The 25,171-nt window shown below is 52.8% G+C and overlaps 1 protein-coding gene and 1 long non-coding RNA gene across 11 annotated transcripts in view; one reads left to right on the plus strand and one right to left on the minus strand.

The window, feature by feature from the left end:
- Positions 1 to 2,776: 2,776 nt before the first annotated feature.
- Positions 2,777 to 6,650, minus strand: LOC134474856 (uncharacterized). Its single transcript, XR_010045746.1, has 2 exons — positions 5,467 to 6,650; positions 2,777 to 4,045 (listed from the first exon to the last, which is right to left on the minus strand). It is a non-coding gene; the product is annotated as an uncharacterized LOC134474856 (long non-coding RNA).
- Positions 6,651 to 8,406: 1,756 nt separating this feature from the next.
- Positions 8,407 to 25,171, plus strand: part of Brd1 (bromodomain containing 1) — a 37,536-nt gene continuing 20,771 nt past the window's right edge. For 3 of the 10 annotated variants that reach the window (XR_010045763.1, XR_010045761.1, XM_063243827.1), the window contains exons 1-3: positions 8,408 to 8,708; positions 11,582 to 12,962; positions 24,576 to 24,732. Coding sequence is in view for 8 of the 10 variants with exons in the window: in XM_063243827.1 (XP_063099897.1) it covers positions 11,596 to 12,962; positions 24,576 to 24,732 (1,524 nt within the window). In the remaining 2 variants the exon portion in view is untranslated. Of the gene's footprint in view, positions 8,709 to 11,581; positions 12,963 to 24,575; positions 24,733 to 25,171 lie in introns of all 10 variants that reach the window. The other 7 variants (XM_063243823.1, XM_063243825.1, XM_063243826.1 and 4 more) reach the window with 4 other exon arrangements.

Genomic DNA, 25,171 nt, shown 5'->3' on the forward strand with positions numbered 1-25,171 from the left:
ACCTGCGCCAGCCTCCTGGCGAGGCGGCTCATCTAAGGCATGTGTGGTGCAAGGCAGGGCTGGAAAATCAACTCCATCTGGGGTGTCATCATGAGGAAGGCAGGGCTGAGTCGCTGCTATGCCTGAGACATTCGCGTCCCTGATTTTGTTCCTGGCCAGGAGGCTGGCCCCACTTCTTATACCTGTGGATGTGTGCCCCTCTCTCAGACCCTGCTGGCTGCGAGGCATCTGGCTTGCAGGAAGCCACTCTCTGCACCTCTTGAGGCTGACCTTTAGCCAGAGAGCAGTGGCCCAACCGGTATAGGCTGAGGGCGTTGTGGTGCTGGCTCAACCCAGCCGTTCCCACCCTGTGCCCTCAAGGTGATGTGTCATGCTGCTTCCATGACATTAACTCTCATATATGACATCTACCCAAGGCCTTGCTTGGACGCCAATGTGTCTGCTTATTTCCAGTTGAAAAGGAGTACTGATTTCCATTGTGACCGTGTGCATTCTATGAAAAGAACAGGTCGGTAAAAACTGTTTTCCTGATTTCTGGAGTGAAAAACATTATTTAAGGAATGTTCCATGTGTTTCTATGAAAGCACAGTCTAAATTAAAAGTTGGAGATAGATCTAGAAGGAAAGAAGAGCTTTCTCTTAGTGCTTCCAGAAAATAGAACATTACAAAACACCTTGGGTGTTTGTACACCCTGGGTGTGTTGTCTACAAAACATGGCTGGGGATTTAGCTCATCAGCAATATGTGCCTCCCTTGCAAGCGGGTGGTTGTGAGTTCAATCCCCAGTACCAAAAAAAAGAAAAAGAAAAAGAGAAAGAAAAAGAAAAAGAAAAAATCCCACCCATCACCATCCTGCTCTTTGCCCTTCACTGGGTCCATATTCTCCACCAGCAGAGCTAACAGTTCTAGGCAGCAATGTCCCCAGAGCTGAGCTCTTGATGGATGTGTCAGTGGAGGGCCCAGGTGATGCATCTGTGGCCAGCCTCAGCCTGGCATAGCTCAGGGGTGGCACACATAGGAGGCTGAGGTGAGTGAACACATGAGTTTCTTGCTGCAGAAAGAGTCATAAATATGGAGCGGGGAAGGATAGAATGAACACCACCTTACCTTGGAATCAGAGTTACAAGTATGAATTCCAGGTTAAGAGAAATTAATGGAAGGACTAGGAAGACAGCTCAGGAGTAGAGAACCGACCTAGCACGCCCAAGGCCCTGGTGGGGGGGAGGGGCACAGTAGACCTAGGGCGTGTGTGTGTGTGTGTGTGTGTGTGTGCACACTTACACAATTCCCAGCCCTCTCTGCTAGGTCGCAGTCTTCTGTGACTTGCTTCTTCTATTCAGCCTGATGTGTCTGCAGTGGACATACAGCTCCATGGTGCAGCCCATGTTATTTTGGGGCTGCATGCTATTCCACTGTATGAGACACCTCACTCTATTTATCCATTTGGCTGTGGACGTTTGGGATAGGAAGCAATGGGATCAAAGAAAGACCAACACCCGGCAGGGCAAAGTTAAATCCTGTAGTTCCAGACTCAGCACCGAGGGCAGTTGTGGCGATGGACTGCAGAGGGCTTGGGTGGCTTTGCTCACCCCTGTGCCTTCCACATTCCTGGCTTCTCTGACCTCCTCGGGCCTCTACCGCACTTCCTGCTTCCCTCTCACGGCCTCACACACTCCTTCTCAGGGGCCTTCTTCTGAAATCTGGGTGGAGGTTTCCGTGACTGGAAACTCTTTAAGTTCTGCATGCCTGTAAAACCAGCACTGCACGGGTAATGCCAAGGTCTGCCACGAGCTCCAGAAGTAGCCAGGGTCTCTTGTACCATGGCTGCAGAGGTCTCTGAGGGCCTGAATGGCTCTGCCCTGTGAACCAAATCCAGGAGAACTAATTCCCTAGGCAGCCATTCTTGAGCGTGGTGTCCTGACACTGTCGTCTCAAAGCAAAGTCTTCCACTTTTACAAGTCTGAGCCTTTGAAGGGTGGTGTCCAGCAGTTCCCCATACGCCTTTGAGCCATTTTCCCTTTTATCCTTTTGTAAAGTATTTGGCACCTTCTTCTTCTCAGACAGGGTCTCACTATGTAGCTCAAGCCGGCTTCAGACTCACAGCAATGCTCCTGCTTCAGCCTCCCAAGTGCTGGAATTACAGGTGTGTGCTACCACACCTGGCTTCAGTTTCCTTTTAATGCTAACCTTTTCAGCAACCAAGCTCTGTTCTGTTCCAACTTCACAAGCTCCAGTTTTCCCAGAGCTTTTTTTCTGGCCAAATTCAAAACTTTCAGATTCATCCAGGTGTACCTTTTGTTCTTGATTTTCAGTATAAAGCTGGCTGAAACCCACTAGCAGTACCCAGGGCACAGCCTGAATGTTGGGTTGCCTTGAAAATTTCCTCTGCTAGTCACCTGATGCTCAGTTTCCTACAATGCTTCAAGATATGGGCAAAATATAGACATTTTTTTTGCTAGAGCATAACACACATGGAATCCACCGCCAATAATTATTTTTTCCAACTGACACTTACCGAGCCTGGTCTTCATACTTTCCATGCTTTTATTTCTAATCAGTCAGTGTCATTTCTCAGGCATATTTCTTCACAAATTATAATCTTTACTGCATTCCTGAGTTTGCAGAGCAATGGAAATTTTCTTGAGCAAAAGAAGTAAGTTCTAAACACTTGACAAGTTTAGATTAAAGCAATGGGCAGATGACAATAGCCGGTGAAACAATTTGTCTTGGGGTCACCATCAATTTGAGGAAATGAATTTGGGACACTCAACCAGGTATATGTCTTATAAAAGTATTTAATAATATTGTGATTCCAATCTTAAATGCAAGTGATTGTTTACAAATAAATTAATTCAATCACATTTCTCTGATTACTCAAGTGTCTGATTTTATTCCCACCACTCATAGCATGTTCTTTATTGACCATGTTTCAGGCTTTTATATTTCTCAGTTTTTTACTTTTTTGAGACAGGCTCTCACCATGCAGTTCAGACTGGCCTGGAACTCACAGCAGTGCTCCTGCCGTGGCGTCCCAAGTGTTGAGATTAAAGGCATGCAACACCACATCTGGCCGACTTTTCTTCATTTCACCTGTTCGTCACCTATTTTGGAAGTTGTAAGTCTTGGTACTTTAACGTTCTCTTTTATTGTCTTATTGAGACAGGGTCTCATTATGTAGTTCAGGCTGGCCTTGAGCTCACTTTGTAACCCAGGCTAGTCTCAAGCTCATAAAGATCCTCCTGCCTCAGCCTCCCAAGTGCTGGAATTAGAGGCATGCACCACCATGCTAATATTTTAACACCCCCCCCCAATCAACATTCTAAAATCTTTTAACAAGCAGGTCAGGAACTCAGTGCACATTTACTTCCCAGGGCCATGGCATGCAGAATTAATCTGGGAGGTTTCTCTTAGGTTACTGATCATAACAGTTCACATTGGTTTTTGTGCTGACATCCATATCTCACTGTCTGATTCACTTCTCATTTTTCTAATGTTTGTCTAGTGATTTGAAGTGATGCTGTGTTGTGATAAGGTGGCTGTTTATGGGCAGCAAGTACATCTTATGGTGCTATCGCACTTTAGTGCTAGTTCAGGTTGTTTTCTTAGAACTCTGATAACTCATCCTCCATCCACGGTCTGTTCAAAGGAGATCCTCCTCTTTGAAGGGTTTGGAGTGGGACTCCTCACCACTGGAATTCTAGAATGACAGTCTGAGCTGCCTTGTGTTGAAAGCTTTCTTCACACCACTGAGAAGTGGTTGTCTTACCTTCCCCGTTATGTGAAGGGTTTCATGTCTTGTCAGGATACTGTCTTACTTTTGCATTGTCTTGTGAGAGACCACTCAGATGTTGGTTTGCATCTGGTTCCCTGGGGTGGAGGAAGGAAGGGTGTGGGCTTGATTGCTTGCCTTCTGCTTCCAGCTGCCATCGTGCATTTGGTCTCAGGTAAGCCGAGGCAACATTTGCAGCTCCTGGGGCTCGTGCAGATGTAGTGAGGGTTCCAGGACCGGCCCGTACTGGGGACCACAAACTCACAGTTCATACTTCCTTGAGGGAGGAATGGAGGCTTGAGATTATTGATTATTATTATTTGAGACTTCCTATGATCTCAGTGAGCCCCAATCTCCCACCACATGTTATGATGCCTGGCAGAAAGTCTGAATGTAGGGGGCTGGGGATTTAGCTCAGCGGCATAAGCGCCTGCCTTGCAAGCAGGCAGTCATGAGTTCAATCCCTGGTACCGATAAAAAGGAAAAAGACAAAAAAAAAGAAAGTCTGAATGTAAAGCATTTTGAGCATTTTTCCTCTTTTTTATGGTGCAATTCTAGTTGTAAAATAGCATCAAAGTCAGTATTTCCCTTTGCATTAAGTCATGTGTAAAGAAGGAAGTAATGCTTTGCATTAAACCATTGCTTTCTAGTTCTTTGAAAGAGGGCTCAAAATGTCTCCTTTATTTGTTTTGACACCAATGATTTTAATATCTGAAACTTCTCCTTATTTAGGGACCACAGATTAACCCCAATCAGCTCAGTAACTGTCCATTTGGTTTGATACAGTTTGAGTTCACACTGACTCCAGGAGTCCCAGTGTAGTCTCTGAATTTAAGTAATGCCCCCTCTCAGCATCTCCCATACCTGGGACTACATGTGTGTGCCACCATGCCCAGCCCAGCGGAGGGAAGGGGAAGCTGCTTTTCTGTTACACAGCTCTGTCACTGGTCCATCGTGACCACCTTATTCCCTCTGACACAGTTCCTGAGCAGCCATCACTGCCTCTGTTGCTCTCATCCTCAAAGATGACCATGCTTCCATACTGGATGAATTGTATCAGTCTCTAAAAATGTGGAGGTGTGGACCTGGCATGGGTCTCCCCACAAGTCCCATTAGTGTGCTGTATTTGCTGGACCCCCACCGGGAAGCCACGGGGTTCAGGAATAGTCGCTGCCTTCTCATCCTGTTGTGAGGCAGACATACAAGGCTGAGAATGTTTTATTTTTAAGGGTCTGCAGTCACAGGCTGAGCTGTTTCTCTAAATTCTCACTCAGCCCTAGGGCTCCCCCAGGAGCCAGCAGCACAGTTGTAGTTTTTACCTTTTTTCATGTTTTCCTCCGTTGTCCTGTTCTAAAATAGAAACTTTGGAGGTACTAGTACTTAACAGGTCTAAAGCAGATTTTACCAAGGTCCAAGCTGAGAATGTCTCAGAAGCAGTTCTTCTTCTGCTGTGAGCTCTCTTTAAATTTTTTTCACTTTGTCCCAACTTTAAGTATCTAAAATTCCCGCCTGCAAGAACCAAGGATTGCACTTAGTAATTTGCTGGTGTATTTCAGTGATGTTGCTAGCTGGCACCGTGTACTTAGCCTTCTTTAAAAGAGATTTTAAAGAAAGAAATACTGAAGAAAGAGATTTTACAGAAAAAGATTTAATCTCATGTTTTAATCCCAGCAAAATTCTTGTGTTGGAAGCACTTACCTCAGCTCTGCACCAGGTGTCTCTGGAATCATAGCGCAGCTCTGAAGGCTGTCACAAGAGTCCTGGTAAAGCTAACAGGCAGGTGAGAACACTAGGGTTCAGGCCACATTTCACACCTGCAGTGAACCTCAGTCCCCTGCTAGGTGTCATGGAAAGAGAGAAAGTTAAGAGACAGATGGCAATACATTGGGGATCTGGGCTGACCAGTTGTTCACTAGGAACAAAAGGCCAATTCAGTGATCCCTGATTGAGGGTATTATTGGATGACTCAGGGTGGAGGTGGTCTTATGCTAAGAAGGATCTTGCCATGGAGCCTCTTTAGTCAGTGGTTTTAGTCTTAGTAGGTGGGAGAAGATGGCCCACCCCTAATCAGATAATGGGAAATCTCACCTGGAAGATGCAGAATCTGATGATTTGGAAAGGGTGATACCGATAACTCAAGCCTCCTTTTATTCCTTAGAGAAGTGTGTAAAACTAGCCACTGTGGGTTTGTGGTCCCCAACAGGCCTATTCCCATGAGTGCCTCAGCTTCACGTAGGGTCCTTGCTCAGGAATGGCACCTATCCTTCAGGTGTTGGCCAACCCGGGCCAAGTGGGTAAATAGGCCAACCCACTCCCTTTAAGGCACACAGCAAGCATATTTGAGCAGCTGCAGGGCTCCCCGCAAGGTGGAGGAAGGTGTCACTGCCTGAAGAGCCCAGGCTCTGCCCTGGGGCAGACAGCTGCTGTGCCCGGAGGGCTGCCCCATTACAGGCAGAGCTCTCCATCCCTACTGGAAATGCCTTCACCCTACTGCACCAATCACTATCATAAAGGAAAACAATCCACAAGCCATCTAAGCTTTGCCCTCATCTCAAAACATTTTGGGACTGAATCTTAGAATGAAAACTGTCAGTAAATCACTGAATTTTAGTTTAAATCTAAGGCCGAATTGGAAGCAGCCAGCAGGAGCCTAAGATGCAGGTCTCTGAGCTCCTGCGCACAGGGTCCTTTGTGTGAGATCTTTTATGGACGTACTGGCTTTACTGAGTTCTGGGTGGTGGGTGGGTGTCAGTGTTCGATTACCCCAGATGTACAATGCTCATAGAGGAGTCAGAGCTGGGAGCACACATCCTTTGGCCCCCTACACCTGTCAGATGTGCCTCTAGTCACTCCCCAACATCCTGCCAAACCCAGGTAGTGGCCCTTCTCCCCAGCCGATGCCCCCACCCTGTCCCCTCTTCCGGCCCCACTCCTGCTTACACCTCCCCACTGAGGCAGCCCCTTGCATGCTGGTGCCCTTGCAGGTCCCTCTGACTCCTCAGAGCCACTTCCAACCCAATCTCCTCTCCATAAAGGAAAGACTCTTCACTCTCAAGACTCCTTCCCAGCGCTCTCAGGAAGCACCTCCTGGTCACCCCACATTTTCAGGACCACCCTCCAGGGCCCCACAGGGATCACTTCCTAGTCACCCCATATTCTCATGCTCCCATTCCACTCATATGCCTGTCCTGGGCTGTTGCCCCACTCCAGGTCAGCCACATTCCTATGCTCCTCGCCTCCCCTCAGCCACCCAGGACCCCTTACCCTACTTGCTCAGGTCTCCAAACATTCCCAGATCCTCAGGGCCTCGCTGAAGAGAAACTGTTCCTGGCCACAACACACAGTTAGGTCCCCTTGCCCTGCGGGCCCCCACTCAGGGGACTCCCTCTCTATATTGCTCCTACGTTCCTGGGTCCCCTCCTTATGACGCCCTCCTCCCCTGATTATGTTCTCCCCTCGCGGTCCCCACACCCCTAGGTGCCCCCTCCAGTCAGGTGCCACACTCCCCAGTGTACTCCTTGGGACCACACCCTTGAGCCTCCCTCCCCTTGGGCGCCCACACATCGCCTGCCCCACACTCCCGGGTACCCCTTCCTCTTAGGGGACTCCCTCCTTGTATTGTCTCTACATTCCCGGGTTCCCTCCTTATCAGGCCCTTCTCTCCTGATGTCCCCCCTGATGTCCTTCCCTGGGGTCCCCACACCCCCAGGTATGCCTGTCCTCAGGGCCTCTCCTGGGGTCCACACTCTCCTGAGTCTTCACATCCCCAGGGTTCCCCCTCTCCTCAGGTCCCCACATTCTCGGGTCCTCCTACACACATCCTGGACCCCACACTCCCGGGTCCCCCTTCCCTTGGTCACTGTCACCAGGAGACTCCACACACCCGGGCGGGTTACCCCTCCTCAGGTCCCACACCTCCAGGTATCCCTCCCCTCGGGTCCCCACACTCCCAGGTCCTGCCACCCTTGGGAACCACACACCCCCGGGACCCCACACTCCCGGGTCTCCCTCTCCTGGGGACCCTACACTCCAGAGTCCCCCTCCCATCGCCCCCCCCTCCCGAGTTCCTCCTCCCTTTGGGACGCCACACTCCTGTGTCATCTTCCCCTGGAGAGGCCCCTCTCCTCGGGTGCCCACATACCGGCGGCCCCACACACCCAGTCCTCCTCCTCTCTGGTCCCCACACCCCCGGGCCCTGCTCCCTCGGGGTCCCCACATTCCCAGGTCCCCCTCCCCTCGCCATACCCTCCTGGGGTTCCCACATTCACCGGTCCTCCGCCCCTTGTGTCCCCACACCTCCGGGTCCCCCTCTCGGGTCTCCATACTCCCGGGTGCCCCTCCTCTCGGATCCCCACACTCCCGGGCCCTCCACTCGGATCCCTACACTTCCAAGTGCCCACAGCCCCGGATCCCCCTCCCCGGCAGAGCCCACACTCCCGGGTCCCCCTCTCCTCGGGTCCCCACACTCCCTGGTACTCTAATCCTTCCGTCCCCACACTCCCGGGTCTCCTCCCCTCCAGACTCCAGCCCTTCAATTCTCCCCTCCCGCGAGTCCTGACCCCGCCTTGCCCCCGCCCCCGCTTACGTCATGGCGGCGGTGGGCGGAGCGCGTCGCGCACGCAGTGCGCCGGGCGGAGCGCTCGCCGCATTGTTTGCTTCGCTAGGGAGCGAGCAGCGCCCCGCCGGCGTCCGACAGCTCCGCTCCCGCGCCCGCGCCGACTCGGCCGGGCCCCGAGCCGGCCTGCAACGGGCCGAGTCGGGCCGCGACCCCGCCCGACCGCGGCGCCCAGCGGGCCCAGAGCCTGGCGCCGAGCGCGCCCGAGGCCGGCGGGGCCCGGCTGCGCGGCCGTTGGCGAGAACCGCGGCGCCATTAGTGCCGCCTGGCCCGCGCCCGCCCGCTCGCCCGCCTGCCGGGCTCCCGCGGCCGCGGCGCCCCGGAGGTGAGTGGCGCGGCGCCCTCGCCCAGCGCGCCCGGCCGCCTCGGGCGGAACTGCGGGCGCCATGTTTGCGGCGGCTTCGCATTGTCCGCGGCAGAGGACGGGAAGCGGGGAGGCCGGCGTCGCGGCCGGCTGGCGGGGACACGGGAGGCCGGGGTGGGCGTGCGGACGGAAGGCCTAGGAGGCCGGAGAGGCCTGTCGGGCGGAATTCGGGCGGGGAGGCCGGTGCCGAGAAGGCTTGGTCGGGCCGGTCAGATCGGGAGGCCGAGGGGTTCGGGAGACGTTGGGTCGGGCGGATAGGGAGGTGGAGGAGGCGGAAACCGTGGAGGCCGAGAAGGCTGAGGAGTCTGAGGTCAGAGTCATCGACCAGGCAGATCGGGAGGCGGAGGCTGGGGCCGAGGAGCCCAGGAAACGTCGGGCCGGGCGGATCGGGAGGCCGAGATCGTTCCGGGACGGAGGAGGCTAGGAGACGTCGGGCCAGGCGGATTGGGAGGCGGGGAGGCTGAGAGGCTGGGATCGAGCAGAGCCGGTCAGGAGGTGGGGAAGCCGAGATCGGCGGGCGGACGGGACGTTGGGAGGCCGAGGAGGCTTGGATCGGGCCGGGTGGATCGCAAGGTGGAGAGGCCGGGAGGCCACGGGGTCTGCGGCTCAGGCCCACGTTCCTCTCCGAGCCCTGGTTGCACTCGCACCGGTCGCGTTATGTAATAGATAGGCCTAATCTGCTTTGCCAGGACAAGAAACTCCTTCAGTAGGGTTGAACCCGGTTTCTCCGGAGCACCCGGAGGCCCATCCAATCTTGTCCTCAGCCAGCCCGCAGAACCTGTACAGGAGGAACTGAGCGCGGGCTCTCCTGGGCCTTGCTTCACTGGGACATAGTTCACAGAAATCAGAGTTCCGGGGTCCTTTATAGACACGGGAAACCTCCCCCTTCTTGAAGAAAGTTCCCATCATCCCAGAAAGCTTCCCAGTGCAGAAGTCTGTTTCCAGTGTCTGTCTTCAGGCAGTATGCAGTTGTGGAATTTGAGTGTTATTTGCACTGCTGGGCACTGCCTGGGTGTCTGTGTTCACTCCCTGGCCTCTGCTGTGTCTGTACACTTTGTAGTACAGAGGTGGAGGCTGGGAGAGTTTAAATGACTTGTCCACAGCCTGGCAGGAAACAAACCAGCTGATCATGAGTGTGGAGGGTCCTCCCCTCTTTTGCCCACAGAGCTTTTCAGGATGTTTAAAGTTATTTGTGGAGAGGCCTCCTGGTGTGCTGATTTCCCTCCCCGAGGAAATGCTGTCCCTGTGTGAGAGCCCTGAGTGGTCAGGGACAGAGGGCCAAGCGTGCAGCCTGTGGGTGCAGGTTGAGGACTTTGGGCAGAGAACGGTGAAAAGCTTCAGTGCTTACTGGCAGGCTGGGGGTATTGAAGGGTTTGTTAGAATTAGAGCTGCTTGGTACTTGCCTGCACATGAAAAAATGACAGATCTGTGTTTTTCTTGCAAGAGACAAGACCCAACCCTTGCTTCTGCCTCATTCAGTGATGACATTGAGCTGTCCCTGTGGGCATTGGGGTCCCCTCTAGAGGGTATGGTGCTGATACCTTGGGGGCTGTTGCTAGAGGTGCAGAGCTCTGTGAGAATCCTCAATTGAGTGGCACTTGTGGCTTCTCATGCAGCTGAGTTGGGGTTTGGGTGGCCACTCAGTCTCCCATGATCCTCAGGTAGGAAATGTCTAATTTGGACATAACATGTAGGTTTCTGTAATCTAAAGGGTCTGTCTGAAAAGAAATACATGTGAGATTTGCTGGGGTGAAGTGAGCCCTGCCTCTTAAGGGCTTTCTTTGAAGACCAGGTATATTGCTGTGAGGCTGTGAATTATAGCTCCCCAGTTGCTCAGTGCTGGGCTTTCCTAACATGGGCTTTAACTTGGAATATTGGTGAGTTAGTTAAAAGTCATTTTGCTCCCTGTCACTAAAATGTGGCTGTTTGGAGGGAAGAGTCTGAGCAGTCCTTGTTGCTGCTATGGTCTGCCTTGCGTGGTGGGTGGTATCTGTGGTGGCATGTCTTTAAGCTGAGGTGCCTGGACACCAGGTCATACACAGGGAACTCCAGAAATTGAGGCAGGAGGTGACACAAGTTTTCCGCTGAGGGGTGGAGGGATGAGCTCTTTTGCCAATCTCTGAGAAGAGCAATTGCTCACAAATTTCTGGGGTCAGGCTTTTGGCCACCTGAGCCAGTGGTGGCTCTGTAGGTAGTGCCAGCTCACCTCACTGTGGAGCAGCAGTAGGTGAACATCTTAAGGTGTGCTAGAAAGACAGCAGAGGTGCCTCTTGGTGTGGAGTGCAAAGCTGGGTTTACTTGAATAAGAAGCTGTGGGGAAGGAGACCCTGAGTGGTCCGGGGCAGGGCTTCTGTGGTCGTCACACCCAAGGCTCTGCAGAAGCTGGACTGGTCTGATAGGGTAAAGATGGTCCTCTGGACTGGCACCAGACTTTCCTCACTGGAGGAGATGTCTGTGGAGAGGATGGCCAGGCTGGGGTCTGCGCCTTACTGTCTTATGTGACTGGCCCCCAGCAGCGATGCCATGATAGTGCGGCATACTTGGTTACCCAAGGGCACTCCCCTGTACTCAGTGGGAGAGGAAGAACCTTTTGAGCCCTGGATGTGCTTGCTGGTTTCTGTCATTGCCCCTTCCTGCTGGCTCTGGGGAGTCACTCCTAAAAAATAGTCCTGAGCCCTGGGAAGGAGGGCCGTGAGAGTCTCAGGTGGCACATTAGTTCTGAGTTTTCTACTCGGGGTGTTGTGCTGATAAGTTAGCATCCTGCAGGTATGCTTTCGGGTGTTCTGAGGTCTTCTGCCAGCCTGCATGTAACTTCTCCTTTGACTTCATTCTAGGTAATCATTGCCAAATGAGGAGGAAAGGACGATGCCATCGAGGCTCTGCAGCGAGGCACGCTTCCTCCCCGTGCAGTGTTAAACACTCCCCCACTCGAGAGACCCTCACGTACGCACAAGCTCAGAGGATGGTTGAGATAGAGATCGAAGGGCGACTGCATCGGATCAGTATTTTTGATCCTCTTGAGATCATATTGGAAGATGACCTCACTGCTCAGGAAATGAGTGAATGTAACAGCAATAAAGAAAACAGTGAGAGGCCACCTGTTTGCTTAAGAACTAAACGCCACAAAAACAACAGAGTGAAAAAGAAAAATGAAGCCCTGCCCAGCACCCATGGCACACCTGCCTCCGCCAGCACCCTTCCTGAGCCCAAGGTACGGATTGTGGAGTACAGCCCGCCATCAGCACCCAGGAGGCCCCCCATGTACTACAAGTTCATTGAGAAGTCTGCGGAAGAGCTGGACAACGAGGTGGAGTACGACATGGATGAGGAGGACTACGCCTGGCTGGAGATCATCAACGAGAAGCGGAAGGGCGACTGTGTCTCTGCGGTGTCACAGAACATGTTTGAGTTCCTGATGGACCGATTCGAGAAGGAGTCGTACTGCGAGAACCAGAAGCAGGGAGAGCAGCAGTCCCTGATCGACGAGGATGCCGTGTGCTGCATCTGCATGGATGGCGAGTGTCAGAACAGCAACGTGATCCTCTTCTGCGACCTGTGCAACCTTGCCGTGCACCAGGAGTGCTACGGGGTGCCCTACATCCCCGAGGGCCAGTGGCTCTGTCGCCATTGCCTGCAGTCCCGGGCCCGGCCCGCTGACTGTGTGCTGTGCCCCAACAAGGGTGGTGCCTTCAAAAAGACAGACGACGACCGCTGGGGCCACGTGGTGTGTGCCCTGTGGATCCCTGAGGTCGGCTTCGCCAACACCGTGTTCATTGAGCCCATCGACGGCGTGAGGAACATCCCCCCGGCCCGGTGGAAACTGACGTGCTACCTCTGTAAGCAGAAGGGCGTGGGCGCCTGCATCCAGTGCCACAAAGCCAACTGCTACACGGCCTTCCATGTGACGTGTGCCCAGAAGGCTGGCCTATACATGAAGATGGAGCCTGTGAAGGAGCTGACGGGAGGCAGCACCACCTTCTCCGTCAGAAAGACCGCATACTGTGACGTCCACACGCCTCCAGGCTGCACTCGCAGGCCTCTGAACATTTATGGGGATGTTGAAATGAAAAATGGTGTCTGTAGAAAAGAGAGCTCAGTCAAAACGGTCAGGTCCACGTCTAAGGTCAGGAAGAAAGCGAAAAAGGCTAAGAAAACGCTCACTGAGCCCTGCGCGGTCCTGCCGACCGTCTGTGCTCCTTATATTCCCCCTCACAGGTAAGTGTGCCTGAGCCCAGTGACAGCTGAGGCGGAGCCGTGCCTGCAGGTGGCCCTGCCTGCACCTCCCCATGGTCCCCACAGTGGGGTCTGCTCGCTTAGCCCTGTTCTTTGGGACGTGGATGTTGGGAAATTGTTAGCTGATGGACTTGGGATAATTTATATTTTCCATAGTTTCCTGCATTCCTGGTGAGTAAGCTGGACACTGTCATTGTAATGTGGCCATGCTTGTGTTTGCCCAGGTCTCTGGGTCACAGGGCATCTAGGTTTTGTTGCCATCTTTAATGTAATAAAACACATCCTCATAACAAATTCTGGGGCCATGTGGGGCTTAAAAACATAGTTCTTGGGGGAGGTGAAGCAGTCTGGCCAGGGAGGCAGCCCCTGAAGGTTAGAATGGGACCTGTGGTCCAGAGCGGTGGACGCTGGGAGGGAGTGGGATTCTCCTTTCTGCTTTGCTGCAGCTGTTAACATTCTGTGATGCTTTCTCGGGGGTGCAGACCCTGGCTCATGGAAGGCTCTCTTGAGTGCTGCCTTCCCAGGGTGGGAGTTGGGCCTCAGCCTGTTCTCTCTGACCTGGGCTATTTGAACATACCCCTCCCCCCACACACACACTGTGTACCCCCATTTTTGTCTTTATTGCTTTTAACACTGACTTGCTCTTGTTGTTTTATCTTTAAAAATGATCTTTGCCTTGTTAAGAATATGAGGTAAGTGACCAGAGACTGCACTCCGACTGCTTTTCAAGGTGAACGCCGTTCTGTACACTTGGGCACTTTCTTGAGTCTCAAAGTGACACACTTTCTGTGGGTGTGGCCAGGTGCGTCTGCTTTGTCACTCAGATGGGGCATGCATATTAGGAAAATTGCACTTACTCTGCAAATGAGCAGATAACCGACTTTCAGACTGTTTGGATCACTGCAGTGATAGCATATTGCAAGGCCAGTACACCCGGCAGCCTTTGAATTGTCTTCCCCAGAGTCTAGGTTGAAGTCACTCACAACTGCGCTACCTGTGATCGAGTGGTGGGGTCCTCCCCACTGGGAGCTGTGAACTAGCCAGGTGGGTTGGGCTGGGCTCTGCCCCACAAGATAGTTTCCAACACAGGAGCAGGCACTAATCCTGTGTTAGGAGTTGGAAATTTAAAACGAGTTTTGTAAATGTTATTTTCCTTTTTCTCCCAAATACCGTTGTTTCTTTTCCTAGAGCTACATGTATGCGTTATATAGTCAGTACATTCAGATGAAGTGAGTAAAAATGTGTCTGTAATCATCCTTACTCAGAGAAGGCCTTGTGAGAACCGAAGTGCTGGTCTCTGCAGCCCAGCCAACCTGATGTAAAGGTGGCTTCACTGGGAGGACTGCCAGTGAGCCAAGAGGGATTGCATCATATGGAGATTTTGTTTGAGGCCTCAACATTTCAGCTTTACCCAAATGGAAATAAATGAAATTAAAAGGCGTCTAACAAGACATTAGGGCAGAAATGGAAAGAGCTCTGTGTGCTAGGTCCTTGGTATCTAGCTGCTGGGACCATCGGCCTGCCACGTGATCCGTGGAACACGGCACTTCGGCTGGCTGGGAAGCCAACGCTTGCTGTGGACCTACATATTTCCAAGCAGCTCTTGCAATTCAGCGGTGAACCTAGCCGGTCTTTTCTTTATCTAATATAAGAGCACTTGAGCTTCAAGTAGTGATAACAAGGGAACCTGAGAATGTGTTTGTGCTGCAGAGCTGGCAGTCTGGAGACGCTGGTGGTTCAGGCTACCTTGCCGTTCGCTGGCCGCATGTGTGGTGGCAGACCTACTGCGAAGGCGTGAGGAGTGGCTTGAGCACAGTGCTGAGCGCAGCTGAGCTGGGAGCCCGGTTCTGCCCCAGGTGCTGGTGGCCCTCCAGAGGAATGCGGACTGTAGTTCGGCTGAGCGTACCCTGTGGCAGGACCTGCTTAGAGCAATTGTGACCTTCCAGAGCAGCTCATGAGCAGACGGGCTGTGATGAAAAAGGCCACAAGCTTGTGAGAAGTTGTTCAGGGGATCTCCTGAAAAAGAGGATCTCTGTTAGTTAATTTTTTTAAGTTTCCCTCTCTCCCTCCATTTCTTTCTTTCTTTGTAGTGGGGATTGAACCCGGGACGATTGTACTAACCTGCATTCCTAGCTTTTAATTTTTTTTTTTTTTGGGTACTGGAGATTGAACTCGTAACTTTGCACTGTGCCACTGAGCTAAACCCTTGGCCTCTTAATTTTCTGTTTTGAGACAGGGTCTCATAAAGTGCCCAGGTAGGGCTCAGTCTTATCATCTTCCTGCATCCACCTCCCAGAGTGCTGGGGTTATAGGGATGCGCTGATTGGGAATTTATAGCTGACAGGTTGCTGTTTCTCAGGGCCGTGGACTGGGAAGCAGGTTCGGATATTGCTGGCGTTGCCTGCCTCCTGAGGACCTTCTCTGGTGCCAGCTGTTTACAGCTGTGGCTGCGTGGGCTCTGGCAGCACCTGCTCCAGCCCCAGCTGTGAACCGCGGGTCACCGCCTCAGTGGCCCTTGTTGTGTTCCGCTCTGGGCTGACACTGGGCCTCTTGGTTCTTGTGTCTGTGCAGGTCCTAGTCTTTAGGCCTGGTGGACAGCTGTAAGGCTTCTGGCCAGTTCCATTATCTTAGGGTCATGTTTTTTTGTTTCGGTGTCTTCTGTTTCTAAAAAGTGTTTTCTATCACCATCAGAAACAGTTACATATGGCTTAACGTTAGGGTGCGTTTTGAGAATGGATAGGTGATTTCACCCTGTGTGACTACCATTTGGTATTTATGTAAACCTCAATAGTTTAGCTCAGTACATGGTGAACATTAAACATGCAAGGGGTCAACAAGATACACGGTGAAGTTTTGAATTTAAAAAAGACGCATGGCTGTTAACACCCCTCAAAACACTCCGTCTTGCTTTAGACACACGTACCTGCCATTGTGGGCACTTTCTGAAGCAGTTCTGCCTTCCTCTTTGATGAGTGTCTTCATGAGGTGACCAAAAATGCAGGGGATGCTGCTGCTGAATGACAGCTTCATAAAAACATGAGGCCGTGTTCTCCTCTGCCTCGCTCACCGGGTCTGGTACCGTCCCCAAAGTCAGAATGCCCTGGCAGGACCTAGGCAGCCACAGCAGCTCAGCTGAACATACTCATGAGAAGGAGGACTCAGAGGTGCTTTGGAGGTAGCAGAGTGGTGGGATCAGTGTATTCATGGTGAGGGGAGTATTTTGGGTATTTTAATGGCAGTGCGTCTTCCTGGAATAAAAATAATCACTCAGTTTATTTTTCAGTCACCCTGCGTGCAGTTCCTGTTGTGTATAACATGACATACTGTTTTATTGTAAGCTTTTTTTTTTTTTTTAATGCGTTTGCTTTAAAACAACATTGAAAAGCATGGTTATTAAATAAGGGGGGTATGGTGGTACACACATGTAATCCCAGCACTCAGGCTGAGCAGGAGGATTGTGAGGCCAGCCTGAGCTCCCTCAGGAGACCTTATCTCAAAAAAAACAAGCATAATACCAAAAGGGCTGCTGGTGCGGTGGTGCAGGCCTGTAATCCCAGCACTAGGGAGGCTGAGGCAGGAGGCGTGGCATGAGCTCAAGGCCACTCTACTACACAGTGAGTTTAAGGTAGTAAGATCCAGTTTCCAAAAAAAACCACCAAAAAACGAAACCAGACCACTAAGTGACATCGTCATTTATCATCACTGTCTAGTGCTGCGTACTGTGTCACTGTGTCTATGTTTTACGCACCTGACAGCACAGCACGCCTGTGGGTACATCCCCACCGATGGGCAGTGACGTTAGGCCTTGGCTTACGTGGCTTTTCGGCTCCGTTACCTGCTCATGGGATCACCTTTGTGTGTGGTCCATGTTGGCTATGTTGGCTGAAGTATGCGTTGCATGATTGCATTTGAAATCAGGGAGGGTACAAGAAGGAAAGCCAGAAGACGGAGCCCTTTTCCTGCTTTCAGTGTTTCTATGAAAGTCACGTTTGTGTGTACTGTCTCGCAGTCTCCCTCCTGATGTGAATCCCTCCGTGTCCTGTGCTGTTCCAGGGATTGGGGGGCTCTGGAAGAGGAGGGGCAGGCTCCCTGTGGTCGCCCGAGGGATCCACCTGGTCACTTCCTGCCTTGGCTACCCTGGCTGCCCTGGGCAGCACACCTTTCACCCTCTGAAGAGTGGCTGCAGAGGAAGCAAGGTGGCTGGCATCTGCTCGGATTTGGACTTGGGCATAGGTATTCTGCTGCTTGGGTCGTGTCTGTCATAACCCTTGTGACACCTGAGTCATTTGGCGGTGAGGGTGCATCTCCTTGTGGGCTGTGCATAGCAGTGAGGGCAGCCTAGGCCGCCAGGGCTGGCTCTACCCACTGTGCAGGGAAGCCCTGCTCTGGGTGCCAGAGACCGCAGAAGCAGTGGGGCTCTGTGGATGGGGCAGCCCTGAGGTGTCGGGACCCGCTTGTGTCTGGTAACGCTGCCCTGGGAGGAGACTCTGAGACAATAGACTGAGGGAGAACTGCAGCTTGCGCACTGCTGCCAGCCTTTCCCATCCCACAGCTCTGTCTCGGGATCTGCAGAACCCTGTGGGCCTTGGCAGACAATGCAGCACCTGCCAGGTGTCTGAGTTGCTTCCCCACCTTTCCTGCCGATCAAGGTGGAAGTGAAGACAGCTACTTGTGGGCCTCTGCCAGAAGATGGTGGCCCGTCCCCGTGGGGAGAGCTGAGGCTCTGGTGCTCAGCACGCACGTCTGGGGCTGTGATAGCATGCTCATCAGTGTGTTCTGGCACTCTGAGAAGCTGTGTGTGTTTGTTGAGCTGAGTTTGTGTGCACAGGCCATCTTGCTGCCTGGCCCAGGGGCCTGGTCTCATCCCCAGTGCAGAGCTCAGTGGAGGAGCATTTGCCAGCGTGGCTGTTTCCCCCTTCTATTTCCTTTCACTGTAGTTTCTTTTGGCAGAGGAAGGCTCGAGTGTATTTTAAAATTTTGTTTATTCCTGGGAGCTGGTCCCTGCCACTGAAAGCAGCTTTGCTACCACCAGCTTCTGGGGGTTTGTGCCCTTGTGCCCCACCCCTCCTTGGGGGTGAGGGCCACCTCCACAGGCACAGATGGAGACCCACATGCTGCAAGAGAAGAGGAAGGAGGAAAAAAGCATCCAAGCAGTCTGCAGAGCCACCTCTGCTGTTGTCAAACGTGTGACCGTCGTGTGTGGCTCTTCCAGGAGCCTTGTGTGCTCAGGGAGGACCCCGGCGGCCACCCTGGCAGATGCCACTCCTGCAGCCTCCCTGGATTGGGTGTTCCCAGACTTGTGTTTCTGCTCCATGCTGCTTTTGAAGACGACGCCTCCAGCTTCCTAGTCGCTTCTTCTGCTGAGGTTGGGCCACAGAAGCTGAGCGGGTTGTGTGTGCCACTTGTCTGTGGTGTCCACCTGTGATGGTGATGCTGCTGGGTCTCCACGATGCAGCATCTGACTGGAAGACTTCAGGGACTTCAAGGCCTGGGGGTCCAGAGAGTCTCCCCATGCATGTTGGCCGCCAGCACTCCTCATAGCCCCACTCAGGATCCTTTGCTCACTCCCCTCATCCTGGGCTGTTAGAAGGGTGCAGTGCAGGGTGCCCACGTACCTGGCTTTGCCCTTCCATTTGCATGTGCTCCTGGGGTGGTTTTGCTGGACTGTACTGCTGAATGACTTGAGGACCTGGCAGACCACTCCTGAGCAGCCTTGTGTGGCATCCTCAGCTGCTGTCTTTGATCTGCAGCCGTCCGATGGCACACGGTGACAGCCCCTGAGGGGTGGACCCGCTGCACCCTGGTGGTGAGGAGCCCGAGCCTGTGCTGTGGCTTCTGGCTGTGGTTTCCCTTGGATAGGTATCTGCTCAGACCTTTGCAATTTTTTGAGTTAGGAAAGTTCTTTATTCTGCATACTGGACTTGTCAGGTACATGATTTGCAAGTATTTCTCCCTTGGTGTGAGCTACCTTCACCCCTGCTGTCCTTAAGATGCATGACTGCTTTCATTTTCAGGGCACCCGGCTTATCTTTCCAACCATGGCTGTTGTGCTCGAAGTGTCGGGGTCTAGCAGGCATTTCCAACCTAGAGCTGCTGAGCAGGTGCTGATGGCACTTCTGGGCCTGGTTCCCTGGGTCTGGCTGTCCCACCACAGCTCTTCCTTGTCCTCTGAGCTGGCTTGCTGAGGGTTCTGGTGTTTGGTAGGCTTGGGTTTTAGTGAGTCTTTATGCACATGGTGGTAGAGTGGCTGGGGCAGGGCTCTCGTTCACACCTGCCTGGGGATGCTCCTAGGGCTCCGTGCCTCTCTGCTGGGTGTCACCAGGTTTAAGTTGCCTGCCTCGTGGGGCTGGCCTTCCTGACCAGGGAGAAGGTGTGCTGCTGTCCCTGTGTGACCCTCGGGGTTGCCCCATTCACCTGCCTTTCACCCCTGTGCAGTTCCTGTCTGTTCTTGGCTGTTAGATGTAGACTTGTGTGGCTGCCCGGGGTGGGCAGGGTGGCTGAGAGTGCAGCTATGGTCTGAGCTCTGTGGGGTGCCTGGGGCGGGGGCCCCAGGTCTGCTCCTGTCGCTCCTGCTCTCGGAGTTGTCCAAAGACTGCTTTCAGGTTTGCTGTGGTTACTTGGCCAGTGTTGATTTCATACCTTGAGCTTGTTATGTCTGGATGGTGTAACCCCTATTTGTCTGAAGTCCCTGCTTTAGTGTGGCCCTCCCTCACCCTCTGGTGCCCCCACTGCCCTCCGTATGCTGGTCTGCTCCCCTGTGGCTCTGTTTCGTCTTGGCCTCATGGGTGTGTCTCACAGTCACTGTTGAGTAAGCATGGTGGATGTGTAGGTCTTTGGTCGAGGTGCTTAGCTTCGTGTTTGCAGTGTGGACACCCTTTGTCCATATGCTGTTAGTCCCGGGGGACCTGTGACTCTTGCTGGTGTACCCTGGGGTCTGGGTGGGTCTGGTGTGTGCAGGTGCTGCTGTGTTCTGCAGGTTCCTGGGTAGCCTTGGTCTGTCCAGGTTCTTTCCTGTGATTTGGAGTTACTCTGTACTCCTGTCTTGAACCTTCTTGGGAAGCTGGGTGTCACTGGGTAGGCCCACCCTTGGAAAGGACGAGGTTCTTCTCTGGCTTGCCTGCCACCCAGGGTTGAGACTCTGCATCCCTGGAGTGCATTTTCCTTGGTTCAGGTGTGGTGTGGCCTTGCCCTGTACCTGTGTGACTGTGTGTCCCCAGTGGGTGAGGGCTGTAGTCCCTGCTGCTTGATTTTGTGCTGTGGCTGTGGAGCTGGCACTGTCTCCTGTCCTTGTCGGGCTAGGGTGCCGATCTGTCTGGTTCTTCCAAAGAATTTTGTTTTCTCCGCTTTTGAGCGTAGGAGTAAATTTTAAAACTTGATTTGGCTTATAAAATGATTAGCCAAGGGGTGTATGTACTTTTTTATATTTGCAGATTGATTTGAGTAAGTCACATCTTCCTTCCTGCAGCCTTGGTTTACATTTGAATTCTTCTGTTTTTTGGCTTAAAGGTGATCGTACGAGTCATTTTAAGTGGAGCTCTGCTCTGTTTTGTTCTCCCCACTCCGTGCTTTGCTTTGGCTTTCTAACATTTTCTAGTCTTTTTCCTAAGGACAGCATTCTGGTTTTGTTGCAGCTTCCTTAGATGTTTCTTTGGAGCTGGGGATGGAACCCAAGCCTTGTGTCTGCTAGGCGTGTGCTCACCCCGTGCACCCCCAATCTGCATGGACCTCAGTGTCTCAGCCCAGACATCCTGCCAGGTCTTAGCTGCCATGGCTGCGTTCACAGCTTCCTGCCGGCTTGGGTCTCCGTGGTACCAGCTGCCCTGTGGGAGAGTCATGCAGGTCCGTTCTGGCCTGAGCTTGTTGAAGTGTCCCTCATCCGCCTCTTTCCAGGCAGCATCCCCTCTGTGACACCCAGCAAGGGCCTGAGGCTGGCACACTGGAGACGCCTCTTGCTTGCTGGCGCTCCTCGCTGTTTGGGACCCCTGTGGAAGCAGGCATTGTGGCTGATGTGAGCAGACATCCTTCAGGATGTTTTCTGGTGTCTCAGTCCAGCCTTTTAGGACCTGTTTGTTGCATCCATGTTTTGCCTAGTTCTGACAGTTGGAGTCTGTTCTTTATTGTGCTCCTGTCCAGGTTGAGGCGGGGCTCCACTTCAGTCCCTTCCACTCCTGTCTTACCTCGAGTTCATCAGCCAGCTCCTGCTTGCATGAGCCCTAAGGGTAAGCTGACAGGAGTTCAGCAGACTGTTGGGTTGCAGTTGGCTTGGCTCCTCTCCTCTCCTCTCCTCTCCTCTCCTCTCCTCTCCTCTCCTCTCCTCTCCTCTCCCCTCCCCTCCTCTCCTCTCCTCTCCTCTCCTCTCCCCTCCCCTCCCCTCCCCTCCCCTCCCCTCCCCTCCCCTCCCCTCCCTTCCCCTCCCCTCCCCTCCCCTCCCTTCCCCTCCCCTCCCCTCTCCTCTCCTCTCTCCTGCACTCTACTGTACTCTACTCTCTTTCCCCCTGTGGTCCTGGGATTAGACCTGAGGCTTCCGGCATGCTGGGCAGGTGCTCTGCCACTGAGCTGCTTCCCCAGCTGGACTCCAGTATTCTTTACCCCAAGGTCTTCGAGGTGACATGCACATCACTTGTGAGGGTGACAGTGGATTGAAGTGGGCTGGCTCTTGACTGAGCACTGCCCCCTAAGGCCTGGGCATACTCTACCCTGGCCACCCTGTCAACTGGTCCCAGCATGAGTCTCCATGAAGGTATACCGGGAGTTCGGTTGGAGCACTGAAGTTTCCTCCACACCCGCACAAACAGATGAGCCACCTGTGAATTATTAGCTGTGAGTGATTTTTTTGCAGGGTTGTGCCCCTGAATGGGGTGGGCTTTAAGGAGACAAGTAGCATTTTCGTGGATGAAGGGAGAGGGAGTCACCTTCCATCTTCATAGATGTGAGCGCTGGAAACTTTGATCATGTCTAGAAGAACTAGATTGTATGAAAGCTGTTTCACTAAAGGAGTGCAGTCACAATTTTTAACTCCTTTGCAAAGTAATACTGGAAATCACAAACTGACCTCCACTTAAGTCCTAGAGTTTTTCTGGGAGCTGAAAGTGGGTGGCTTGTCTACAGAAAGTGGGAATAACCTACTTCTCAAGTCACCTGCTGCAGGCCTGTCTGTGTCCACTGTGGACAAATCCCTGGACATTGTGCTGGCAAGATTGTCTGTACTCCACGCTGGGAGGCTCTGGGTTTGCTTCCTAGTTGTATTTAGAAAGACTTGGAAAAATCTTAAATATGCTTCTTAAAAAACCCTTGTGCTTATTAGCACATTTCTGCAGTACGTAGTGACTACATTCATTTATATTTTTAGAATAGAATACAGAGCCTGGTGTGATGGCACTGTCTGCAATCCCAGCACTCTGAGACTGAGGCAGGACAATCATTACAAGTTAAGACCAGCCTGGGCTACAAAGTGAGCTCAAGGCCAGCCTGAACTGTGTAGGGAGACTCTGTCTCAAAAGGACAAAAAAGAATAAAAACCTCAATACAGAATCACATTCATGAGTCAGCTCTATGGATTAACAAATGACTCCGAACCCCCTTGTAACTGCCATCCATGTCAGAAGTCACAGCTCCTTCCCTCTCTTAGGACCAGCTGCTGTCCTGACCTGTGTGTGACTCGCTTAACCCTTTTCACTGAATACCTCAGCTCTCTGCCTTTCATGCTATACCTGTAGGAGTCAATTTTCAGTTACTGTAACAAAATAACCAAAGCTGGGCACTTTTTAAAGTAAAGGAGGTGTGTTTCGCTCAGGTCCAGGTTTGGGCAGCCCTGCCGATTTGTGCTCTGGTGGGGTCACATGGCAGCAAGTGGCTAGTGGCCAGGAGGTCCAGAGCCAGGCAAGAAGCCACCAGGAGAGGCTGTCCCTTCAGCCTGCACTAGCAGTAGCTCTTTAAGTCCAGGCCCTCTGCTTGTGTGAGTGTCGGGTGTGCTGCCTGCAGGACTTCCTTGGAAGGCTTCTGCCTGCGTGGTGGAGGGGAAGTGCTCCTTCAGGGTCCAGCGCAGCCGGCCCTGGCTGAGTTGTGTGCCTGTGCATCTGTGCTGTGGGGTGGCTTGTTCTGCTCTGCACTTGGCAGGTGGCTCTCGAGCCCAGTGCTCTGTGGGTGGGTGTGGAGGGTGGAGGTGAGGGTGGTTGGACCCCCTCGGGCGAGGCACACTGGAGGTAGCCATCGCCCAGCTCCTTCTTGGATGCTGGTCCCCTGCAGGCAGAGCCAGCACCTGACTGGCGCATGGACAGACACCTTTGGGTGCACTGAAAGTGTGTTCTTACTGGAAGCTCGTGACGCATGGTCTGCACCTGTGCACGTTTCCAGAAACCCTGATGTTGGAGAAAGCGCCGGCTTGTTCTATGTAGGAGTCAGAATCCTTATTTATAAAGCAAGTTGCCAACCAGGATTTTTCCCGGCCTTCAAATTGCTAAAAGATTCTTGTGTCTGTATTGCTTCATCTCATCCATGAAACGATCGGAGGTATTGTGTTAAAGTAATATGTAATGTTAAAAATCTTCCTGAGCTGTGTGTATGTGTGTGTGTGTGTTGATGTTGTTGCTTGCAAACAGGTTATCCCTTTGGCAAAGGAGAGAGGCAAAGGCCACCCCAAAGGTGTGACTGGGGCCGGCCCCGCCCCTACCTAAGACTCTGGGAGTCTTGTGCTCCCTGTGGTATGAGTACAGGTGACCTTACCCTCTGCTGGGCCTGTCCTCCTCCCACCGTGTTCTCTGTGAAGGGCTGGGGCTACCTCGAGCTTACAGATCAGATGCTCACGGCACAGGTGCTGGGCTGCTGATCTCAGCCGGAAGTGACCTTGGGGCCTGCAGCAGGCCTAGGAGAAAGCCAGACATGACACGTTTGTTCCTCGAGTCTGTAAAATTTCTGATTTGTGTTCTTTTAAAAATGTAAAAATGATATCCAAAGAATTTGGTGTTTGGTGTACAGTGAGGAACACCTTGTTGCATTTTGTATTTCATTCTGTTAAAGTTACAGTTTGGATTGAATTGTGTTGCTTTTTAGTCTCCTTGTGTGGAAGCCAATGGGCCATTTCTGTTCCAGTTGGAAGGGTAATAAGGGGTGGAGAGCAGCTGCCAGCCTTTCATGTATCCTGTCCATACAGCCAGGGGCTTTTACCTCTTTGCATCTCATACGCCTAGGGGACCGGAGTTTCTCCGAAGTCCGGAGAGCCCTTAGTCACTTACGAGCACAGACCCGTCAGCCCAGGGCAGCTGCCACCCTTCTGGCCAGGTGCCTGTGGGTCTGGGCTGTGTGGGGCGAGGCAGCGCATGGAGAAGCAGGGTGTTTAAGGCTTTGCTCTGTGTCTTTTCAGGTGTTTAGCTGTAAACACATGGGTCACAGCTGTGTGAACCCTCCAGCTAGCTGGAGCTTGTGGGCTTTGTCTTTGCAGCACCAAGGGTGGTGGAATCCTACCCGCTGGCTCAGGGAGAAAAGTGAAGTGTGAACACGTGGTTTTGTGATGAGTAACACTGTCATTTCCAGTTTCCTTGATGAGTGTGTTTTAATGTGCTGGCTCCAAGCTAAACTCTGAGTTTTTCCATGTTTTAGATTAAATAGGATTGCGAATCAGGTGGCCATTCAACGGAAGAAGCAGTTTGTGGAGCGGGCGCACAGCTACTGGTTACTCAAGAGGCTGTCCAGGAACGGTGCACCCTTGCTGCGGCGCCTACAGTCCAGCCTGCAGTCCCAGCGGAGCACGCAGCAGGTAGGTGTGCGCTCCGGGAGGGAGGGAGGGAGGGAGGCCCCTGGCTGCGGCACCGAGGGCTGGGCAGGCGACCCGTGTCCTGGCTTGGGGCCTCCAGCATCGGTCGTTCTACAGAGCTCTGCCGTCTGGAGCATTTGCCCTGTATCTAGTGGCTTTGCCAGCTCTGGTGACAGAGGGTCAGGCCAGGGGAGTGCAGAGGGATGCGGGGTGGGGCCAGAGGGGAGGGCTGCTGCTCTGAAGGCTGGTTCCACCCACTGCAGGGAGGTTGGGGCTGTGGGGCCCGAGGGAGCAGACTTTCCGTCCCTAAGGGAAAGTTCCCTCGGGGAACAAACCCAGACAGACCCAGCAATTAGCAATTAGTTTGGGTTCTTGGAACCACCTGATAAAACAGTCCTGTGAGGATGGATGTAGTAAAGAATTGACTTCTGTGAGCTGTCAC

This window comes from Cavia porcellus, unplaced genomic scaffold (genome assembly GCF_034190915.1).
Source record: "Cavia porcellus strain 051 isolate PalLab524CR breed Dunkin Hartley unplaced genomic scaffold, mCavPor4.1 scaffold_40, whole genome shotgun sequence".
In the NCBI taxonomy this organism is placed as follows: Eukaryota; Metazoa; Chordata; class Mammalia; order Rodentia; family Caviidae; genus Cavia; species Cavia porcellus.